General features: G+C 32.6%; 1 protein-coding gene across 1 annotated transcript in view; it reads left to right on the plus strand.

Annotated features, from left to right (window-relative positions):
* The first annotated feature begins 1,458 nt into the window (after positions 1-1,458).
* The window catches only part of LOC123666428, a 74,350-nt gene continuing 53,569 nt past the window's right edge, over positions 1,459-22,239 (plus strand). Inside the window, exons 1-3 of the mRNA XM_045600520.1 lie at positions 1,459-1,509; positions 2,059-2,159; positions 2,741-2,874. Of these exons, the coding sequence (XP_045456476.1) occupies positions 1,459-1,509; positions 2,059-2,159; positions 2,741-2,874 (286 nt within the window). The remainder of the gene's footprint in view (positions 1,510-2,058; positions 2,160-2,740; positions 2,875-22,239) is intronic.

Consider the following 22,239-nt stretch of genomic DNA (forward strand, 5'->3'; position numbering starts at 1 on the left):
AATAGTTGAATAACTGTAATGTATTACAAACTTATAAGTATAAATACATACACACAGACATATCATACCTTACATTTATACATACATACATATACATATATATATACATACACACATACATACATACACACATAAATACATACAAATACATAACATAATAGATAGGTAATTATATACTTTTTTTTTTTTTTTTTTTTTATTTGTAACATAAAAAAAAGCATACATCAAATTATATTTACTTGCAAAAGCCCATAAGCTTGTCCGCAAGTAACAGTCTCACACATTTTACATAAGACTTGTAATATATTGTTATAGCATTTACAAACTACCGTTATTACAAAAAACATATTTATACTACGCTTAATTAATTTTTGCTAAACAAAGTTATGCGTCTACCCTACTTATTAAAAATAGTTTCTTAAACAATACTATCATCGACGGTATGGTCACAAAAACGATTACAAAGAACATACGGGTGTAAGCGAGATAGTTAATTTGTTTTTATTTGCTCAGAAATAGCTAGCAGTATACAGGTTGTTATGGTAAATTAGTTACTATATTAATATATATTTTACTTCTATTTACTAATTATTCAAAAACAGAATGCAATAAAATACATATTATACATATATAGACATATCCATTTATTAAATTTGAGTTTTTTAATATTTCTCATTTTTTTTGCAGTTGTTCACAGAAATATTTTTTAAATTTATATTTGTAATTATCTTTTGTAATATCGAAAAGTACAGTTCTGGGTATTTGGTTAATTAAAGTAGGTATCAAATATCTATTTGTGCGTTTACCGTAATAGTTACGAACTTTAGGTGTAGCGAGTTTGTTTTGTGTAATTGTTCTTGTTGTGATTTTATGGTTAATTTTAATTTGTAATTCCTTTTTGTGAAATTGTTCCATTAATAATAGCATCTGAAATTTCGTATGCACAGGTAATATTTTACAATATTTAAATATTCCATTTAGGTTGTTTTCATTGTATAATTGATTTTTAACTTTTTTGGGTATTATAATTTTTAATATTTTTAATTGTAGATTTTGTATTTTATCTAAGTAAGTTTTAAATGTTTTACCATAACTCGTTATTCCATATGAAATGAGAGACTCAACTTACTTATATATGAATGAGAGACTCAGTTACTTACATACTCACTAAGTAGATGATTGTAAATTGACTTGAAAAATAATGTGCTCCTTTAATTTACGTTTGAAGGAGACAAGGGAAGGACTTTTTTGGATACTTTCTGGGAGTTTGTTCCACAGTATAGAGGCGCGTACCGTAAATGAATTAAGTTTGAATTTTGTATTGCACTTTGGTACATCCAGCTTTGTTGTAATGCCAGGGCGCCTGGAACGATTAGGAGAGGGTAGGAAGTGAAAACGGGATCGAAGATAAGAAGGAGAGTTTGGATCACGTAGGATATTAAAGAGAGTAGATAGGATATGCATATCACGGCGAAGGCGAATAGGGAGCCATTTGATCTGAGCACGGAAGTGAGAGATACGATCAAACTTTCGCAAGCCAAAAATGAAGCGTACTGCGAGATTCTGAAGTCGCTCCAACTTTCTAAGCAGCTCCTCTGTCACATCAAGATAGCATACATCGGCATAGTCAAGGATAGGTAGTAGAAGGGATTTCGCGAGCATATATTTGGTTTTGAAGGGAAGAAAATACTGGAGTCGCTTGAGAGAGTGAATCGAGTAATGTATTCTCTTGCTGATTTCGTTAATATGAGCTTTCCAAGACAGGTTGCAGTCCATAATAAGGCCCAAATTTCTAACCTTATCAGAGTAAGGGATTGGGACCCCAATGACTGTTTATTAGGCAAATGTGCACTTTTAAAGAGTCGTGATGTATGGAATCGTTTAGTTTTTTAAAAATATTTAAAAAAGGGGGTTATTTGTTTGTTAGTAATACTCTCTTACTCTATAAACTGATTTAACTAATTTAATTTTAATAGAATGGTATCCATACATGTCATCACGTGAAAAATAACCTACGAACCTATACAATTATAAACCTAAAATATTTAATATCCTAAGGCAGATAGTGATGTCCTCGTGCAGGTTGTGAATTCCTCAGGCAAGCTACAATGTGCTCAGGCAAGCTGCGAGGTCCTTAAGCACGCCGAGATGACGACATTGTAACCTCTTTTTGCGACGGTCGTAATTTTACTTCAGAACTGTTGTACTGTTTTACGTTTTTCTTTTTTTTGTGTGCGTGTTGTTATAAAAGCGTATTTTTATTTTATATCTTTAGTTTATTTACAAAAAAAAAACTTATCTAGTCACAGACCAGATCTTTAATAAAATTAAAGATTTAAATATTATGCAAGTATCTACAAACAAAAAATGTAGATAAAATACACATCTGTCACAAAATACTGTACCTATACACTTTTACTACACAGGAAACAGAATATTACGAAATAAGTAAAAAGTCATTATTCAATTAAATTTGGTATAAAAAATGTGCTCGATTGCTTTTAAATAATAAAATGTATTAACATAAAAGAAAACATATAAGAACAAAGTTTATTATGTTAATAATTATCTTAAAAACTGTATAAAACTTAAATTATTCTGTCATTAATCTTATCATAACATTCCTAAACTACATATTAAAAACATGTGGTTGTATTATACAATATATTTAAGAAATTATAACATGATTTCAATTGCTCTTTATATTATTTTATCGTAAATACATTTTAACTAAGGATAGAATTTTTGCAGGGCCGGGAATAAAAGGCACTATGGCGATCTTGAACTGCCTGCTCGCGAGGCAGCTCTGCTTTGAGGACGCATCTTGCTCCGCCATCTTGGAAATCATCCCGCGCGTCTGTGGCTCCGAACTTGGTGAGTAAATCTCTTATTACAACATTTATTCTTCTATTCTCAATAAAATTTAACTAAAATCAACTTCAGTTTAGTTTTTTGTTTTTTTTTTTGAGATACAATTATGTTTACAGAATATGCACAAAGTGTATGAGTACTTTCTTAATTATTTTTATTTCGAAAACGGAAATAAAGTTTTTTTGGGACAACAATTACAGACAAAATCAAAATAAATAATTAAATAGGCTAAGATAATAACGAAATTATTTTTGTTATATGAGTTTAATGTTTCTGTACATATATCAATAAATTATTATTTAGCAGCCAATAGAATTTTGCCAGAAACTTGGAAGATTTTGGTTAGAAATATATTATTAGAAAGCAACTAAGAGATAACTTTAAAACGAGCCGTAAATAAACTATTTATCTTATGAGATATTATTGAATTTTAAGAATTCAAATTTAAAGAATTTTTTAGCAGTTTCTTATAGCTTACTTTATGTTTTTGTATAAAGATTAAAAAGGAGTAATTATTTAATGTCAAAACTAACAAAAAAAAACATGTCTATAATCCGACCCACGTATGTCAATAATCAATCATTGTTGTCACAATTCCCATTAAATAGATATACAATCATTTTTCTTTTTTGATCTGACATTTGTGGGACATTTTTGTCGAACTACGAATTTACGAGTAGTGTTGAAACTTTTGACCTCATTGCACACTTTTAATTTTTAAGAAATTTCTAACCGGTCATCACACACTTTATTTGTCTATTTGTTTTCTAAGTAATCTTTACAACGTCGTAAAATATAAATACTGAACACTACCTGAGTCGCAATTTTCCTACTTTAATAGTAGCGCAGTAATCGATTATACTAAATAATTTACTCGTACTTTTCTGGGTACCCTTAAAAATCTGAAAATCAATTTTTTTTAAACGAGTGTTATCAAGTATTCAATAGTCGCTCAACGATTATGACGTAGTTAACATTAATTGTTATGATATAGCTTAGTAATTACATATTGTATTAATTTCTTAAATCAATAATTATTATTCTTATTTGTAATTATATTCGTTTAACATTATAAATGTAAGTTAATCAATAATTAGCTTTGATTTGACACATCGATAAAATTGTATAAAAAGGGTAGATAATCATTTTAAGCATTCATTATTATTCGACTTGTTAACAACGTTACGCTGTTCAAAAATATAGACAGATTGTGATAATCGCCTTGGCCATTTTAATTTAGAAACCCACCAGTGTTTTACATCTCAGAAGTGGGATCGTGCTCAAAAAATGTCTGGACCTTACTTAAATGGTTTGGGCCAACGCAAACGAAAAAATAATGAATCAAGCAGCTCGGAAGATGAAAACAGTGATTTTTTTTCTCTGACGGTGGTTGTAAAAAGAAACTGTACAAAAAACGACACGTTGCTCCCAGTGATGCGGAAGTGATCCCTAAATTTCGACCGGAGGACACTAATAGCAATATTATAGGTTGGCTGCACAAAATAGATCAATTGGGCGACGTTTATGGCTGGGATCACACCGATCGAACATTTATTATGCAATTACGACTACGTGGCTCCGCCCGAGAATGGTACGACGACCTCGATAATTATGACCTGACATGGGATGAATGGAAGGAGATGCTGCAGACTGCCTTTCCACGATCGACTGATTACGTGGACAAATTAGAACGGATGTTGGCGAGCACAAAAGAAGACAAAGAGACTATGACGAAGTATTATCATGAGAAATTGTCTTTAGTTAAGAGATGTAACATCACCGGCGAAGATGCTATCTCGTGTATAATTCGTGGACTACCTTATGAACTGAGAGCCAACGCTAAAGCATATACTTGTAATACTCCTGAACCATTATATTATGGCTATTTATCATCATTAGAAAATTTCAAACGAATGGAAACACAAACTGTGCGGAAATCAACGTGGAAAAGAGGAACCAATAATGGTGCGCTAGGTTCAACATCAAGCCATCAGCTCCAGCCGAAGATATGCTACATGTGTCGGCGGCCGGGTCACGAAGCACGAGACTGTAGACAACAACAGCACTGCGAAAAATGTCGCCGTAACGGACATACTACTGCAGCCTGTTGGTTTGGTGCTGGGACATCGCGACCGCAATTAAATCAGGTTAGTCAGGTGTTACATATTACTTACGATATTTATGCTGATATTTACAAACGAATAGTGATAGTAAATGGACGACAGTTAAGAGCATTCATAGACACTGGCAGTAAAATTAATTTGCTTTGTATGTCACAAGCTAAGAACTTACAAATTAAAATTAATCCAAGCACCACTGTTATGAAAGGTTTCGGAGGAGCCTGTGTAAACTCACTCGGTTCGTGTTACTTAAGTATTTTAATAGATAATGTCCAATTGAATGGAATTGTTGAATTAACTAATTATATAACATCGGATATTGATTTATTAATTGGACAAACAATGATTAATAGTAAAAACGTTAGTTTAGTCACTTCTGATTCATCTATATGTTTTGTTCAAAGTAACTTTGTGCAGGATCTGTTTACGAATATTAATCTACAGGCATCTGATTTTGTTGTAAAGTTTCCAGTTTATTTGAAAGATAAAGTTGTAATACCAAAACATAATCAATTATATGTAGAAGTTTACGTTGACTGCTTTAAGAATATTGGAAAAGAGCACACATTTTTAACAAATACAGTATGGATGCAGTTAGGAAATGTTTCTTATATGATATCATGCTGTTATTAAACAATTTAGTTCTCATTTGAAAGTTGTCAATTTAGGAAATACAGATATAGTATGGGAGGCTCATAGACTGATAGCTAGAGCGGAATTGGTAACGATACCAATTTGCGATGAGGGGTCTAGAATACTGGCTATAGAAAGTTCAGAAACTACCGACATGCGAATTAACTTATCTGACATTAAGAAAGGTCAGCTTAGTGATTTGGAAAATAAACAATTATTATCACTTTTAAATAGGTATAGTCACTCATTTGCTAGAAGTACAAAAGATTTAGGTTGCACCGATCTTATTAAGATGCACATCCATACAATTAGTAACCAACCTGTTTGTCGTAAGCCCTATAGATTATCGCATAAAGAAAACGAAATTGTTAACGGAAAAATCAAGGATTTATTAGAGGCAGGTATCATAAGGGAGTCAATCTCAGATTATGCTAGCCCCGTAGTCCTGGTTAAGAAGAAGGGTGGGGATTATAGACTTTGTGTTGACTATAGAGCGTTAAATGCTAATACTATTAAAGATCGATATCCCTTACCACATATCGAAGATCAGGTCAATAAGCTGTCAGGTAAATTGTTTTTCACAACCCTTGACCTTGCTCAAGGGTATTACCAAATCAGCCTACACGAAGAGTCTATACCGAAGACTGCATTTGTCACTTCATCGGGTCAGTATGAATTTTTGAAGATGCCCTTCGGTTTAGCCAATGCCCCAGCTGTATTCTCTCGATTAATACAAATGACACTAGGCAGATTGGATCAAAATATAGCTCTTTATCTTGATGACGTGATGTTGCCAACAAGTACTGTACAGGAAGGCTTAGTACTATTAGAAAAGGTTCTTCAATTATTAACACAGGCAAATTTAAAATTAAATCTTGGTAAATGTTCTTTTCTAAAGCGTACAGCAACGTACTTAGGTCACGAAATCTCAGCCGGAACTATACAGCCAGGGCAAGCTAAAATAAAATGTGTAGCAGATTATAACAGGCCACGTAACGTACATGAGATTAGACAGTTTGTGGGTTTAACGTCATATTTTAGGAAATTCGTTCGAAATTTTGCCCAAATTGCTCGCCCTCTTACTTTACTCACGAAAAAGGATGTTAAATGGTATTGGGGTCCAGACCAAGAAAATGCATTTCAAACTCTTAAGCAACGGTTGATTGAAAAGCCAGTTCTAGCTATTTATAACTCTGATGCAAAGACAGAATTACATACCGACGCTAGCAAATTAGGTTTAGGCGGGATTTTAATGCAGTATCAAACTGATAATAGTTTAAAACCAATAGCTTATTTTAGTAGGGTAACAAGTAACGAAGAGAAACTCTATCATAGCTATGAACTCGAAACACTCGCTGTTGTTGAATCTCTTAAACGGTTTCGAATTTATTTAACAGGTATTAAAGTTAAGGTTGTAACAGATTGCTCAGCTTTGAGAACGACTCTTGTAAAACGTGATTTGATTCCACGAATAGCTCGTTGGTGGCTTACGATACAAGAATTTGATCTTGAAATTGAATATAGGCCAGGCGAGCGCATGAGGCACGTGGATGCGCTGAGTAGAAATCCCGTGCCTTATACGATATGTATGATTGATAACTCCGACTGGTTGACGACTTTACAATTGCAAGATGATAATATCAAAAGCATTATTTCTAGACTTCATGATAATTCTGATACAAAGTTATCTGCAAATTACATTGTTAAAGACGATATACTATATAGAAAAACTGTTGCAGGTGAGCGATTTGTGATCCCTAAACTAGCCAAATACGGTCTGCTACAAAAACTTCACGATCAAATAGGTCATCCCGGTTTCGAAAAATGTGAAAGTGCCATTAAAGCTCAGTTTTGGTTTGAAGGTATGACAAGATTTATAAGAAAATATGTAAACTCTTGTTTACAATGCGCGTTTAATAAGGGTAACTACGGTAGATTAGAGGGTGAATTACACCCAATTAACAAGCCAGCCATACCTATGCATACGTTGCATGCGGATCACTTAGGTCCTTTTGCTAAAACTCGTAAGGGTAACACTTATATTCTAGTAGTTATCGACGCTTTTACTAAATTTGTATTCGCCCGACCTGCCAAAAATTGTAGTTCAGTAGAGACGATTAGGTTATTAAAAGATATCATTATGCAGTTTGGTTATCCAGTTCGAATAATTACAGATAGGGGCAAAGCTTTTACGAGTAGATATTTTAAGCAATTCTCCGAAGAAAATCAATTTAAACACGTTTTAAATGCGATTGCCAGTCCTCGCTCAAACGGACAAGTTGAACGAGTTAATCGCACATTGCTTAATGGTCTCAATACTATGTCAGAAAGCGAATGCACATGGGACAATAAGTTAAACGATATTGTCTGGGGAATAAATAATACACCAAATGCGACAACTAATTTTTCGCCATTCAATCTTATGTTTGGTCACAAAAACTCTAGATATCCATCCTTTCCTTCAAATGCACCCACAAACTCTGAAACCCAACAAAATGAACTTCAGGCTAATAGAGAAACTGCTAAGCTTCGTATCGACAGAAACATGACTACTATGAAAAGACAATTCGATAAAAATCATAAGAAGTGTCTCAAGTATACCGTAGGCCAATTAGTTCTCTGGAAAGGTGGTGTTACTAGGGATGTAGCTACTGGCGTTACTAAAAAGTTAAACGGGCTTTACACAGGCCCCTATAAAGTATATAAAGCGGAGAGCTCATTAGACCGATACACGATTTCGAGTATTAAGGGCATGAAAGGTTACAAAAAATTCAGTGCTGTTGTTCGTGGAGATACCTTAAGACCATACAAACCAACCATGTCCGAAGATGATAGTTCAGGTAGTGACCGAGAAGTAGATAGAGACGATTTGATTGATCTTCTTGAAAGTTAAGATTTAGAATAATATAATTTTCTTTCTACTATATTAGATTAGTTACCGGTTGTTACAAGTGTGTGACTCTTCATTAGTTGTACTATAATTACAGTAAAAAAAAATACATGTGTTTAGCGTTACGGTTTATTAGTTAAGTTGCAAGAGTATGTACAGTATATAATTGTTTTCATATATTATTTACCACTCAATATACATATTTACAAATGATGAGACTTCTTTTTCAAAACAATTACCTTATGATGATTGCTATTTGACGAGTCCATATACGATTTAGTAAAGACTGCTGTGTGATCAAGTCTAAATAAATAGAGACGGCTATGTGATCAAGTCTACATACTTTATGACAGCTTTGTAATCAAGTTAATATAAGTTATACTACTGTGTGATCAAAATTAAATAAACTGAGACGGCTATGTGATCAAGTCTATATGTATGTTATATATACTGACAGCTTTGTGATCAAGTCAGTATAAGTTTATAGTACTGTGTGATCAAGATTAAATAAACTGAGACGGCTATGTGATCAAGTCTATATGTATATTATATATACTGACAGCTTTGTGATCAAGTCAATATAAGTATATACTAATGTGTGATTAAGATTAAATAAACAGAGACGGCTAAGTGATCAAGTCTACATATACTCGTATAAGACAGCATTGTGATCAATTCAAAAAGTACTGTGTGATCAAGATTAAATAAACAGAGACGGTTATATGATCAAGTCTAATTAAGGAAAATATGTTATCTTAACATATATAAACCGACTACTAGCTGTGTGACGCAAAAATTTATTAGATAATACATTCAAAAATAAATACGTTTAAAACTGTGGTTATTACAAACGACATATTACTGCCGTACAATATTTTCGTTCCAGAATTTGGGGATCAGCACTGGAAAACAGCAAAACAAGGACCGTGGGACACGGCCTACACAGGATGGCCGAGTGTTATCAAGTATTCAATAGTCGCTCAACGATTATGACGTAGTTAACATTAATTGTTATGATATAGCTTAGTAATTACATATTGTATTAATTTCTTAAATCAATAATTATTATTCTTATTTGTAATTATATTCGTTTAACATTATAAATGTAAGTTAATCAATAATTAGCTTTGATTTGACACATCGATAAAATTGTATAAAAAGGGTAGATAATCATTTTAAGCATTCATTATTATTCGACTTGTTAACAACGTTACGCTGTTCAAAAATATAGACAGATTGTGATAATCGCCTTGGCCATTTTAATTTAGAAACCCACCAGTGTTTTACACGATGGTTGACCGATTAATAATAAAATTTGACTATATTGAATTGGTAACAGGTATTCCTTTTTTTTAGAAAAAAAAATTCAGACACCATCAGAATTTAATTCTTAGAATTTCAAAATGTGTTCTCAATTTATCTTATTGTTATACTCATGATGACACATCTTAATAACTGTTACTTTTTCATCCATTGCAGACACAAATGTTACAATTCCTCAGAATTCATAAGAAATCTTCAACGTGTGTGAAAAGTATTAATTATTGTCAGAACGTAGACAATATCTGTACGGTGAACCCTAAGATATCGTAAATAGGTTTTAATTAGGTAATTTAATACAGACGGTTACATAATACAAATTACAATTAAGTTAGTTAGGAGACCAGACGAGAGTTGATAGCTACGGCATTAATTGCGATAACATAATAATAGTAATATTACGTCGTGGAAACGAAACAAATTGTTATTAGAAACTAGAATTAATAATTTTCAATAAAAATAATATTTATTTGTTACTACCGAAAAGTTACATGGAAAAAAATATTATTTAGATCAACTTTTACTGTGAGTGCCTGAGTCTATTGAAAAGATTCGATCGGATTTGGTGCACGATTCTTTAAAATTTATAGATCTGAAACAAAATAGCTTGTGAATATTAACCGGATGTTAGCCTGTTCTCGTTCGCTTTGTTCGGTTAAAAGGAGAAAAAAGTAATATATGTTTATTTTCCATTACTCAAAAACTTAAATTTCAAACACTTTGATAATTTTGACATAAGATCAATAAACATTCATTCATCGCATTTGAAATAGCAGTCGGGATCACATACGTGCCGATATTATAATGATGAGAGAATTCATTTGTTTGATTGCAAGCGAACTAAAGTAAATTCGAACCACTGAACCGATATTAGTTATTATTTGACCATTAGTACGATAGGTAGTTAGATAATAATCTAAACATAAAATCTAGACCATAATAGTCGTACATTACGTCAAAACTTACATCAAGTATATTCGTCAACACAGGTGAAATTAATGGGAATATTTGGTGACGCTCATTCAGGCTAATTACATTTTCTATTTCGATTTAATTAGTCTTTAAAAGTACTTATAAATTGTAATTGTACAATAACGTCCGTCCTATAGTTAATACGAAACCAACAATGAATTCGAAATGTACTTCATAAAACTAGCGAGAAACAAATCAGCAACTCACAATAATTATAAATTTATACGATTTATTTTTGTGTTACCCACATATTAGGAAATTAAAATTTTTTTTTTAAATATCAGATCAAAAATCGACCGTTCCAGCGGGGTTCGAAACTGCATCTTTAACTGACCGTGTCGGTGCTATAGCCAATTAAGCTATGGAACGATGTACCCGTTAGATCGAAATTTTTGATGTGATGATTTTATATTCGGTTCTAAGCGACCGCGGCGTCATCTATAGTGAGTTCTTTATAGAACACTTTTAGTCACTCATCGTGCATGTAAGTTACGAAATTCATTCACTTGTCTTTGACATTATCTTATAACCTATCTTACCAATTATCCCAATCAATAAACTGTAACATTTTAATTAATTTAATTAAGTGTCATCAAAGCTAGGTTCAACTAAAGCCTAAACTAATGCAGAATACGTATTAATCTTGTATAATAATATGTTAATGGCCAAATAATATTGCAATCAACTCAATGTGCATTAATTCGAATGAATCATTTGTAATTGTCCATTGCGATAACTTGTTTGATTGTCATACTATGTATATTTAAAATAAAACAATTTTGCTGCATATTAATAAACTTTTAAGTTATCATTGTTAATAAAATAAATAAGTAAATAAAGGCCTCACAGTCAAGGGTCCGGAAAAACACAATATATAAGCACAAACGCACAGACAGCGGCAAACATCTGTATGACCAATAATAATGTATGCTTTGTGCGGGGATCGAACCCATCATAAACCAGTGCTGTGACCTCTGCGCCAACGAGACAGTGCCACATGGACACAAGAACATAACAACACTACCTGAAAACAGTACTATTATGTAATAACATAATAATATTTATTTCGGTACACTCCCATACTATGATCGTAATAATGTTTCTTAATGTTAGTGTGATAACAAATGAAAAAAAAAATCATTTATTCAGCAGTACCCAAGACTAACATTTATAAGACTAGCATTTTTCTTGTTAACAAGGTTTTTAGTTACCTAAGAATAATCTAACATAAAGATAACAGACGTAAACAAGACACACACACAGTAACATGATATTCCGAGTTTCAAGTATTCGAAACGATCCCAATTAAAGAAATCAAGTATTACAAAGTTCCCCCCTCGTTTGTTACGAGCAACATTTCTTTTGTGCAGCGGCCGTTAAGTATGCGAACTGGATATAACGGGACAAATCTGGTTTGAATTCTCCTAAAAATGTTTACATAATGAGTTAAAAATAAAAAATTCAGGATGGAAACCACATTTTATACATCTACTTTATTACTTGGATAAAAACAAACCGACGTAGATGAAACAATTGACAAGTAGTTTCATTCTGTGTCATATGATGTATAGTCTATTCGCGTTAAGAAAATAGTGAATTAACTCTGTCTCTTAACTTAGCTAAGCCCCTTTACCAATTACGATTCAGCTTGTAATATCTCACTGCTGGACATATATCTCTTTCTCCATGTAGGAAAAGGATTGAAGCTAAATTCAGCACTATCATATACCTATATTTTATACTATCGCTATGATGGTAATGATCGCTATGAGCTATTTATGATAACTGAGACGGAAAGCTTAACGTCTTCTCCGATGCACGGTGGGGAGACTCACAAGGACAGACATCCAAACTGAAAGAAATATTTGTACAAATACAAGTATCACATAAACAACAAATATAATATACACGCACCAATTCACCAAAGCGGCCGTAACTAATTAAGCCGTAGTCAATTAGAACGCCAGACACAGACAAGCAAGCAGATTTCCTTCCTATTGTAATTATGGGTACCGTTTTGCTATGATACCATTAAATCCACATATTGATGTTTTTAGCCTAAATTACTTCTTAAAAGTGAACGCTCCGCGTGAACTTGTGGAGGCCTTTGTCCAGTAGTGGACTGCGAAAGGCTGCTGTGATGATGTGATGATACTTCTTAAAGCAACACATTAACCACGCGTTGGCGCAGCGGTAATAGCACTGGCTGTTGCGCTGGCGGTCGCGGGTTCGATTCCCGTTCACGACTGACATTTGTATCGACTATATAGATGTTATTCGTGATCTGGGCGTTGTGTTTGTGTACTGTATTTCCGGACCCCCAACAAGGAGAAAATCTTACTGGGGGATCCGTTGAGAGTGAAGCGTTTATTGATTCTTATTACATCTATCCCTTTCTTTATAATAAATTAGTTAGTTAAGTTATAAAAAACTTTTTGGTGTCCTTTAGGCTTAAAATATATATTTTATCTACACACCTATATGTAAATAAAAGCTTAGTATATAACAACTTTACTGTATTGATTTAATTGTATTCATTGTTTTATCACAGCGAGATAATCCTACGGTCGATATGACAGTGACGTTTATCATATTAAGGCAATAAAACGGAAAATCTGAGCTATAAATAATATTTATTAAATACTTGACATGCGCCATTTTTAACTGTCTGTTTAACTGTGTCTGTGTGTACGTTTTTGTTTGTACATACACACACACATGTTTACTACATCGACTACATAAGGACGACACTGCTTACTAAGTTTCGCCGTTTTGTGGTAGAAAATAAAAGTACCTACATAGGTAGTTCTGATTCTATATTATTATAATAGAAACTTAAAAATAAATTATTGCAAAAATTGAAGAATTTTGCCGCTTTTATATTCAATAGAATTTTTAGTTAATAGTTTCCTGAATAATGAAAAAAAAAACAAATAATTCATTTCGTCAAGTGATTCTCGCATTATTTTGCTATTCTTTTTATTGAAAGTAAAGTATAGCCTCATTGGAGGCGTGCAATAGAAACAATATGTGAAATTTCTGAGTACACTCTACAAAGGCACTAACGAGACTTTACAAAATATTGATAATCAAAAAGTTTGGAGTATGAGTTTATTACAAATATCATCGGCTAAGAATAATAATTTAACAGGACTGCAGGTGCCACAATCAATTAAGTCTAATGCATTTGGATGGTTTGTGGCAAATCCATCTGAAAGATAACAGTAGTAAACCATGCGAATACGAACCTAATCCTGATACATAGTGAGTACTTAGATAAATGCAGTGTTTTGCTATGTTTCCAGTGCCAAATTTTTCGCACTTGTTCTGCCCTAGACTCAATAAATTCTAGGGATGTTGCCAAAGCCCAAGAACTCAATGTCGCTATTGAAGACAATCCCAAGAGTGATACACTTTGGAAAACCTGGTCCTAATGTAAAGAAGTCATTTCGTATACAAAAGGGACTACTTCTTAAAAGAAGTAGCCAGAATCTTGCCACTACCAAGGCTGGTGAAATGCTGAGCTGGTTACCGAAACAGCGTAATGTGCGAGGCAATCAGTCTGTAGCTGGCATGGTTCGCATAACGCGTGTTTATTTCGTACTTGTTGCTGTCAAGACAAGGTACATGTAATATATGTACTCGTATGTAAAGTAAGTTTGAAATTTACGGGAAAACATTCAGCTTGTAAAATCCCACTGTTGGGCATAGCCTTTTTTCTCCTTGTAGGAGAAAGATTGGAGTTTAATTCACCACGCTGCTCCACTGTGGGTTGGCGGATATGTTCCCTACTATGAGTAACGATCGCTATCTGGTATTTATGATAACAACCGAGACCAACGACTCAGCGTGCTCTCCGAGGCAAGGTGGGGAGACTACAAGGACAGACATCCAAACCGGAAAGAAATATTTGTACAAACACAAATATCGTTCTTATTCTATAATTACGGAAAAATTCGTTATCTATTTGATGGTTTCGTTAAATCTACTATTGCTCAGAAAAAAAACACGTAATAAAAAAGCAAATAAAAAAGAATTTAAAAGAAATTAATGTTACTTATTCAATGCGTATATAAAAACAAAAAAAGTGTCTTTTACGATTAAATATAGATAATTTATCACACTATTAATGAAAATAATATGTGCATACATATTAGTAGCTAAAAGAGTAAGGTTACATTTAAAAAAAACTGTATCAATATTTTAAAGCAACGAATGGACTAATAACCAAATAGCACGAATGCATGTCCGAGAAAATTAAAAAAAAAAACTACCAAAAAGACTGACCTCTATAATCCATCAAGTTTATTTGAAATTCCAATTTTTTTATGAAATGTTTGAATGAAAAACAACAGAAGCGAGCTAGCTTCTTTAAGCAAGTTGAGTATCCACCGACCCAGTTTTAAATTCAACCTGAAAGCAATCTCGAAACTTAAGCATAAAGGTTTTACGAACCGTTAAAAATAAAAAATGAACAGTCGATATTGAAACTTTTAAATTTCGAATTTAAAATCTGAAACTTGTTTTATAATAACACGAGTTGTTGCCAGCAAGACTTCAACTTTGCGTAAATTAAGAAAATATAAAAGAGGAAAAAGAGAAAGAGAGAGAGATAAATCAAACTTCTGAATTGATAAAAAAAAGTATCTGAAATATTGTTGTTTCTACGTCTTGTATGATTGGTAAGAAATTTCATGATGTGTTAATTTTCATTTCCTTTGCTTTCAGTGTCCGGTTATTATCGAAAATAAAGTATAATATTACAATTACGTTTTTGTTCTAATGTCTGGTGGAAAAAAATCATACATTGAACATTTATATAACACTATGTATACTAACTAATGTTGTTGAGTTCCGAAAGATACTCTGCGTTAACAACAAGGTAGGGTTGACAAAAGCGCCGTGGTGTTGCAGTCGTTCATAGGCTTAGTAACTGCTTACGTTTATTTATTTTCAAATTTCGAAAATTTATAGCTATTTAACAATTAAAATTAATCGATTACGTAACGGTAAATTACGAGCTTTCACAAATAGAATGGTTATGCTATTAATAGAATTACGCTATAAAAATAAGTAAAGTTGCATTTGATAAAAAATATTATTAATTAATAAGGCCTGTTTCTCACCGGTTGCGGATAACGCTATTTGATGGATTATGGTATCCAACCGATAAAATTTGTAGGGATATTATTCTTAGAGATATTTCTGTTTGAATCTATCATCTCATCGTTTAAAAAATCAATTCAAACACGTCTATCCGATAAATATTTACAACATCTTCCAGTTGCTTAAAAAACTAAAATACACATGTATGTTAATACGATATAGGTAACAATAGCTATATAATAATGACTGGCCAATAATTCTGAGCGATCATTTTGATCTCTATCATAACCGAATAAAGTTCAAAATGTCACAATAATTTTAACAATACACAAGAAGTAGGTCACGGGAGCAGTAAGTTTATTCGCTCGAACTCCGATTCAAATATTGATTTTTAAGTTATTATATGGATAAAGTTTCAAATGTTTAGGATGTTTTAAGAATTAAGTCGAGATTATGGACCAGTTGCTTGAATAAATGAACTGCTACCAGGCAGTCGTGTGTTCGAAGTTGAACTGATATCGTGTGGTTTTTTTTAATACTTGGCAATAAAGGAAAACATAGTGTTTTCCCACAAATTTTGTGCTTCACAAAAAATATGATATACTTGCTAAAGCATCGTTCAATATACAATAGTTACAAATTAAATTATACTCCTTCCTTATAAGAGCCGAGCCTTTGCCCAAAAATTGCCACTTACAGTGCAACATAAGCTGCATTTGAACTGATCTAAAACGAATCAGTCTTATGCGACCCACTGTTTGGCAAAGGCTTTTTCTCAATAAAGAAACAGTATCGTTGGTACGGTCGGCAACGAACTTGCTATACTTTTGGTGTTGCAGGCTTCTGTCTATACACTACGGTAACTGCTTAACATCAGGTGGGCCGTATCTTGCTACCCTAGTCATATAGAAAAAATTTAATATACCACTCTCATGATTCAAAACTGATAGAAATAATATTATTGTATTAAACTTTCAAAATATCAAAAAAGTGAAACAGGTAGGTATATGTTAAATTCAAATAAGATTTAGGAACTTTATGAATTGAAAACTCCTAAAAAATTTACAATGTTAATATCGTAGAAATTTGACATCATGGCAATAATAACTTTTAGTAGGGGAATTATTCGCTATCCAGCAATGGTACAGTATTGCAGATTGAACTTCTACCCTTCCCAGGAGAAGCCTTTACTCAAAAGGAGAATATTTACCGCTAATTTCTGTTCAATTTGGACTTGCCCTAACAAGTTTAGACTGATGCGCCGTGGTCACGAGCTAATTTATGAGTTGCATCTGATTACCTGACTGATTCAACTCTGTTGAAATGTAGAGCCAAAATAAAAGGTATCTAGATTGTAAACAAGACATACATGATTATGAATTCCATTATCTGGTTCACCGTCAGAATCATCACAATCAAATCAAATATCCGACCTTATTTTTATCCAACAATCTTTGTAATACTCTAAGGGTTTGTGCGGCGAGTTTGAGGGTGCTTGACGTTGTGTCCTCACAGAGAGAGCCCTTAAGCCGGATTTATCCACACAAAACGCGTAGGTCGATGTAACCGTTTAGGCAACGGGGACCCGTCGTTTGTGTTGTAGAAGTATTATTATCGGATTGTTTTTTTTCTTTTTAAGTACTTGGATTTTTGTGTCAGTCAACCAAATTATATTTATGTTTACCGACTTTTAAAATATGAGAAATATTTAGCTTAATAAAAATAAGTATGAAACTACATTTATGCAAAAAATATGAACATTGGAATATATTGGGTTTCGATTTCTAACCGTTTGAATTTCTTTAAAAATTAATCGTAATAAAATTCGTACACAATAATGCAGAAAACGTAATTAAACAATATATACGCTTAAAAATACATCAATGATTTGTACCTGTACATAAAATATGTATCTAGCATACATTAGCAGGTAGATTAAGGTTTTAATCTTGTTTTTCTTTTTATAAGATACTGCTTCAAAACAGCGGAGAATTTAGTCAGCCTGTAAATATATTCACAATCTATATCCATAAAATATTTTAAAAACTAGCTGTGCATGCGACTTTGTCGGAGTGGTATTAAAAAAATCTTGTTCAGTTCGAAGAGTTACAAAATTAAAATATTTCTAAACTAAAAGTAGCCTTAGTTACTCCTTATTACATCAGCTATCTGCCAGTGAAAGTCACGTCAAAATCGGTCCAGCCGTTTCAGAGATGAGCCGGAACAAACAGACAGGCAGGCAGGCAGATAAGAATTTAAAAAAATGTCATTTTGGTATATGTACCAAGTATACATCCATATTAAAAAATGTCATTTTGGTATATGTACCAAGTATACATACAACTGCTGGCTTTAAAATACACAGGCCGAAGACGGGCAGCAGCGTCTTCGGTGCGACAAAGCCAGTACTGCGGTCACCAACCCGCCTGCCCAGCGTGGTGACTATGGGCAAAACACGCAAGTTCACGTTATTTTTGGCGTAAACTTGTGGAGGCCTATGTCCAGCAGTGGACTGTATAGGCTGTAATGATGATGATACATCCATATGCATTGAGTAAAAAAAGATTATTTTAATATTAAAAACAGACACTCCAATTATATTTAATTGTATAGATAATACAGCTTACTTTCTAGATTTAGAAAAACTAATGAGAAATTATATTTAATTAGCCCGTGGTGTTGCAATTAATAGTTCTTTGTCGGTGAGGCGAATTACGTATATACATTGTATTTGCGTAATACACCCATTGGAGAAAACGTATCCTGCGAATTCATAGCATATAAAACACTTTAACACAAGGCCGAAGACGGGCAGCAGCGTCTTCGGTGCGACAAAGCCAGCCCTGCGGTCACCAACCCGCCTGCCAAGCGTGGTGACTATGGGCAAAACACATGAGTTCACGTTATTTTTGGCGTAAACTTGTGGAGGCCTATGTCCAGCAGTGGACTGTATAGGCGGTAATGATGAAAACACTTTAAAGCGAATGTTACGCTAGTTACAGTTATTATAATATTTACAGTTAAATGCAGAATAAATCTAAAATCCGGTTTAAATTTATCCTCAGTTACGTTACATAAAATATAACTAGCCATTAGGGATACAAACAGGAACAATTTTATAAACGACGACAAAAGCAAATGGAAGAGAAACAATATAACAAAAAAAAAAACAAAAACATGTATTAACTATTACATTTACTTTAGCTTAAAGAACACATTACTTGTTCTATGAACAAAGATACTGAAATGTTTTTTATTTTCTTTGATAAACGAAACACGGTATTGCTACAATTTTGAAGAGTTTCAGAAGTAAAAACTACTACACCTTCATAACTATCTAGATATTCGATGTTTATTAACATGTCTAGTGTACAAAGCTGTTTATATTATTTACTATTATTTTATATATCATTTATTACATAAATGGATAAACTGACATAACTTTTATACGATATAGCAAATGGTGGGCATGGTCTTCATATACGAAAATGGGGATAGCTTAAATGTCCCAAACTGCTCCAATGCACGTAGCAGATAGTCAAAATTAACAAAAATTGTTATCAAGTCTTTGTAATTAATTGACGGGATTGACGACATTGACACGCTGAGGAGACACGCGCTAGGAAAATTCACAAGAATAAATACCCGCATCAGAAACAAATATTCCTTTAACTATATAGATCTCTTCCGATCAGGAACTGAACTTGAAAACTATCGGCGTTAATGGAACTTTTCGCACGCCTACACTTGAGCTATCGTAATACAAAGAATAATAATTACAGCTTACAACTTTGATAAAACTTATTATCTGATTTACTAAAAAAATATGCGACTAGACGTTCCTCTAACTGACTTCTCGTCGTTCTTAGTTTCACTAATTGTTATTATTGTGTACTGTTCCGCCACTAGAAGTCGGTAAAGTAATATTTTGTAGCCTTAATTAGTTTAGAATAGGTTTTTTTTTATGATAAAAGTATTATTGAAATCGTTTCAGTAATTTTCGAGGTTTTGTTAAAATAATATAATATTTCACTTTGTAGTATAATTTTAAATAATTACAACCTAATGAGATAAATTAAACATCCGTTTCTACTTTAAAGAAAATATAGTCCTTTATGTTTCGCTATTTGCTTTAGAAGTTGACAGAGAATGTCCCGAGGCATTAAGTCCAAGTTTTGTTCCCTAACTCCGTAATTTTATTGGTCAATAAAGTGTTTAATATTTAAATGAAAACATTGTTTAACTTTTTACGTTAAAGCTCTTTAATTATCTATACAAATAAATAAAATTGGAGTGTCTGTTTGTAATATAAAAATAACCGCTTCTTACTAAATGTATATGGATGTATACACGGTGTATATACCAAAATTTTTTTTATAACTTTTGTCTGTCTGTGTGTTTGTTGCGGCTAATCTCTGAAACGGCTGGACCGATTTTGATGGGGCTTTTACTAGCAGAGAGCTGATGTAATAAGGAGTAACTTAGGCTACTCTTATTTTACATTTTTTTTTTACTCTGCGAACTAAGTAATAACTATTTTGTTAAATTCCACGCGGACGAAGTCGCAGGCACAGCTCCAAATAAAAGGAATTTAAAACATGACGAAAATGCTCTTAGTATAGCAGGAATTAATGTAATTACTAATTTATGATACAGGATCAATACTTTTATGAGTGAGAAACATCCTTCTATGACAGATATATATTATCTTAATTTCTAAAGTGGTAAACAAGCTTACGACAATACTGTCTGTCACTATAGCCTATGAATAGGTGCAATACTAGGTCAACTCAGGTAACTCTGATATTCTCCAAGAACTGTCGCTATCTTATTCAACACAGGAACACAACACAACTTGAGAAAAGTAAGTATCATTTGGCTGTAATCTTTAGGCTACTGCTGAAATTTTGAGCGTTTATTTACGGCATTGCCTAACCTCATAGTAAAACACTGATTTCTTATAAAAATCTTGTCAATTTTCTAGAAAAAAAATTAAATTCACATTTACTTCAATATTATTGTGTGATGGGAACGTAAAATGGCTGCCAAAAACCCTGTTAACATTTTAAAATCATCCGAGACATACATAAAAGCAATCTCATCGCTATTCATTGTTCTCCCTCATTTCGACATTGATAAGTCGTTAGCTTGGCTAATTAAGATAAATTGTTGGACTATTGTTTCGAAAAATACGATTCAGGGAATTTATAAGGTAAAATTTTTGTGGTGAATTAGACGTGACAAAATGGCGGATCCTTCGTCAAGTTCATCCTATTGTGGTGGATGACAGCATTCACAAAGAATTGGATAAGTGATCTTTAATGGTTGGGTACGATATTTGATATTGTGCTGTAAAATCTTTTTTAGAGAGATTTGTTAAGATGAAACAAAATTTACGGCATAGAAAACTACAACTAGAAAAGCACTTCTTTGAATTTATTATTCGTTCTGTCTTATTTGGATTAAAATGTTTCCAAAAGACTTTAAATATGTATTGTTGATTTTCATTCTCTGCTGTATTTTCATTCACTATTTGATAGATAGCCAGAAATCGGTTGATTTTAAGTAATAAAATTTACTCTCAAAACATACTAAAGAATTCCTATTTCCAATAGTATACCAGTTGTAGGAACTTGAAATACGAATGCAGTACCTACTTATTCAAAATTTAAAAACTTAAAATGTAGTTGTATTGGAAGAAAATAAACACTGCAGATTCTAATTTACTGAAACGGACGTGACCAATAAACTGCTTGAATATAGCTGTTAATAGACCTCGATAAAGTAAATCAAATCTAAATCAAAAATATTTTCGAAAATTTTTGAACAAAAAAGTAAAAAATTTTTGTATAAAACTCAAACTGTACTAGAAATTCAAGTAGTTTTGATATGTAGTAAAGTAGAAATGGCCTTTTGTATTTTTAAGAACCAAACAAATGCAGTACAATAGAACCCTTTGTAATATCGCCCTATTGTCCCCAAGTTCAGGGACAGGGACGAATGATAGTTTTCACTTTGTACGTTTGCGTGAAAACCAAAAATATTATATGGCTCCTGTTTTATCGTTGTTATGTGTTTGTTTATTATTCTTTGTTTGGTAAAGTTATATGAAAGGAATTCTTGGGAACTGATTAAATAAATCTACACAGATCTCAGACCACTGAAGTCAGAAACTTGGGAGTTATGAGATTATTGAATAACTACACTATAATTTATTCCACCTGAACATAATTTTTTATTTTGCATTTATTATTAACTATAATTATTTACATTAATAAAAAAAACGGTTTGCTGTTCCATTACAGATTTTCAGTTACATTTTCTAGA

The sequence above is a fragment of the Melitaea cinxia genome, chromosome 26, assembly GCF_905220565.1.
Source record: "Melitaea cinxia chromosome 26, ilMelCinx1.1, whole genome shotgun sequence".
NCBI classification, from domain to species: domain Eukaryota; kingdom Metazoa; phylum Arthropoda; class Insecta; order Lepidoptera; family Nymphalidae; genus Melitaea; species Melitaea cinxia.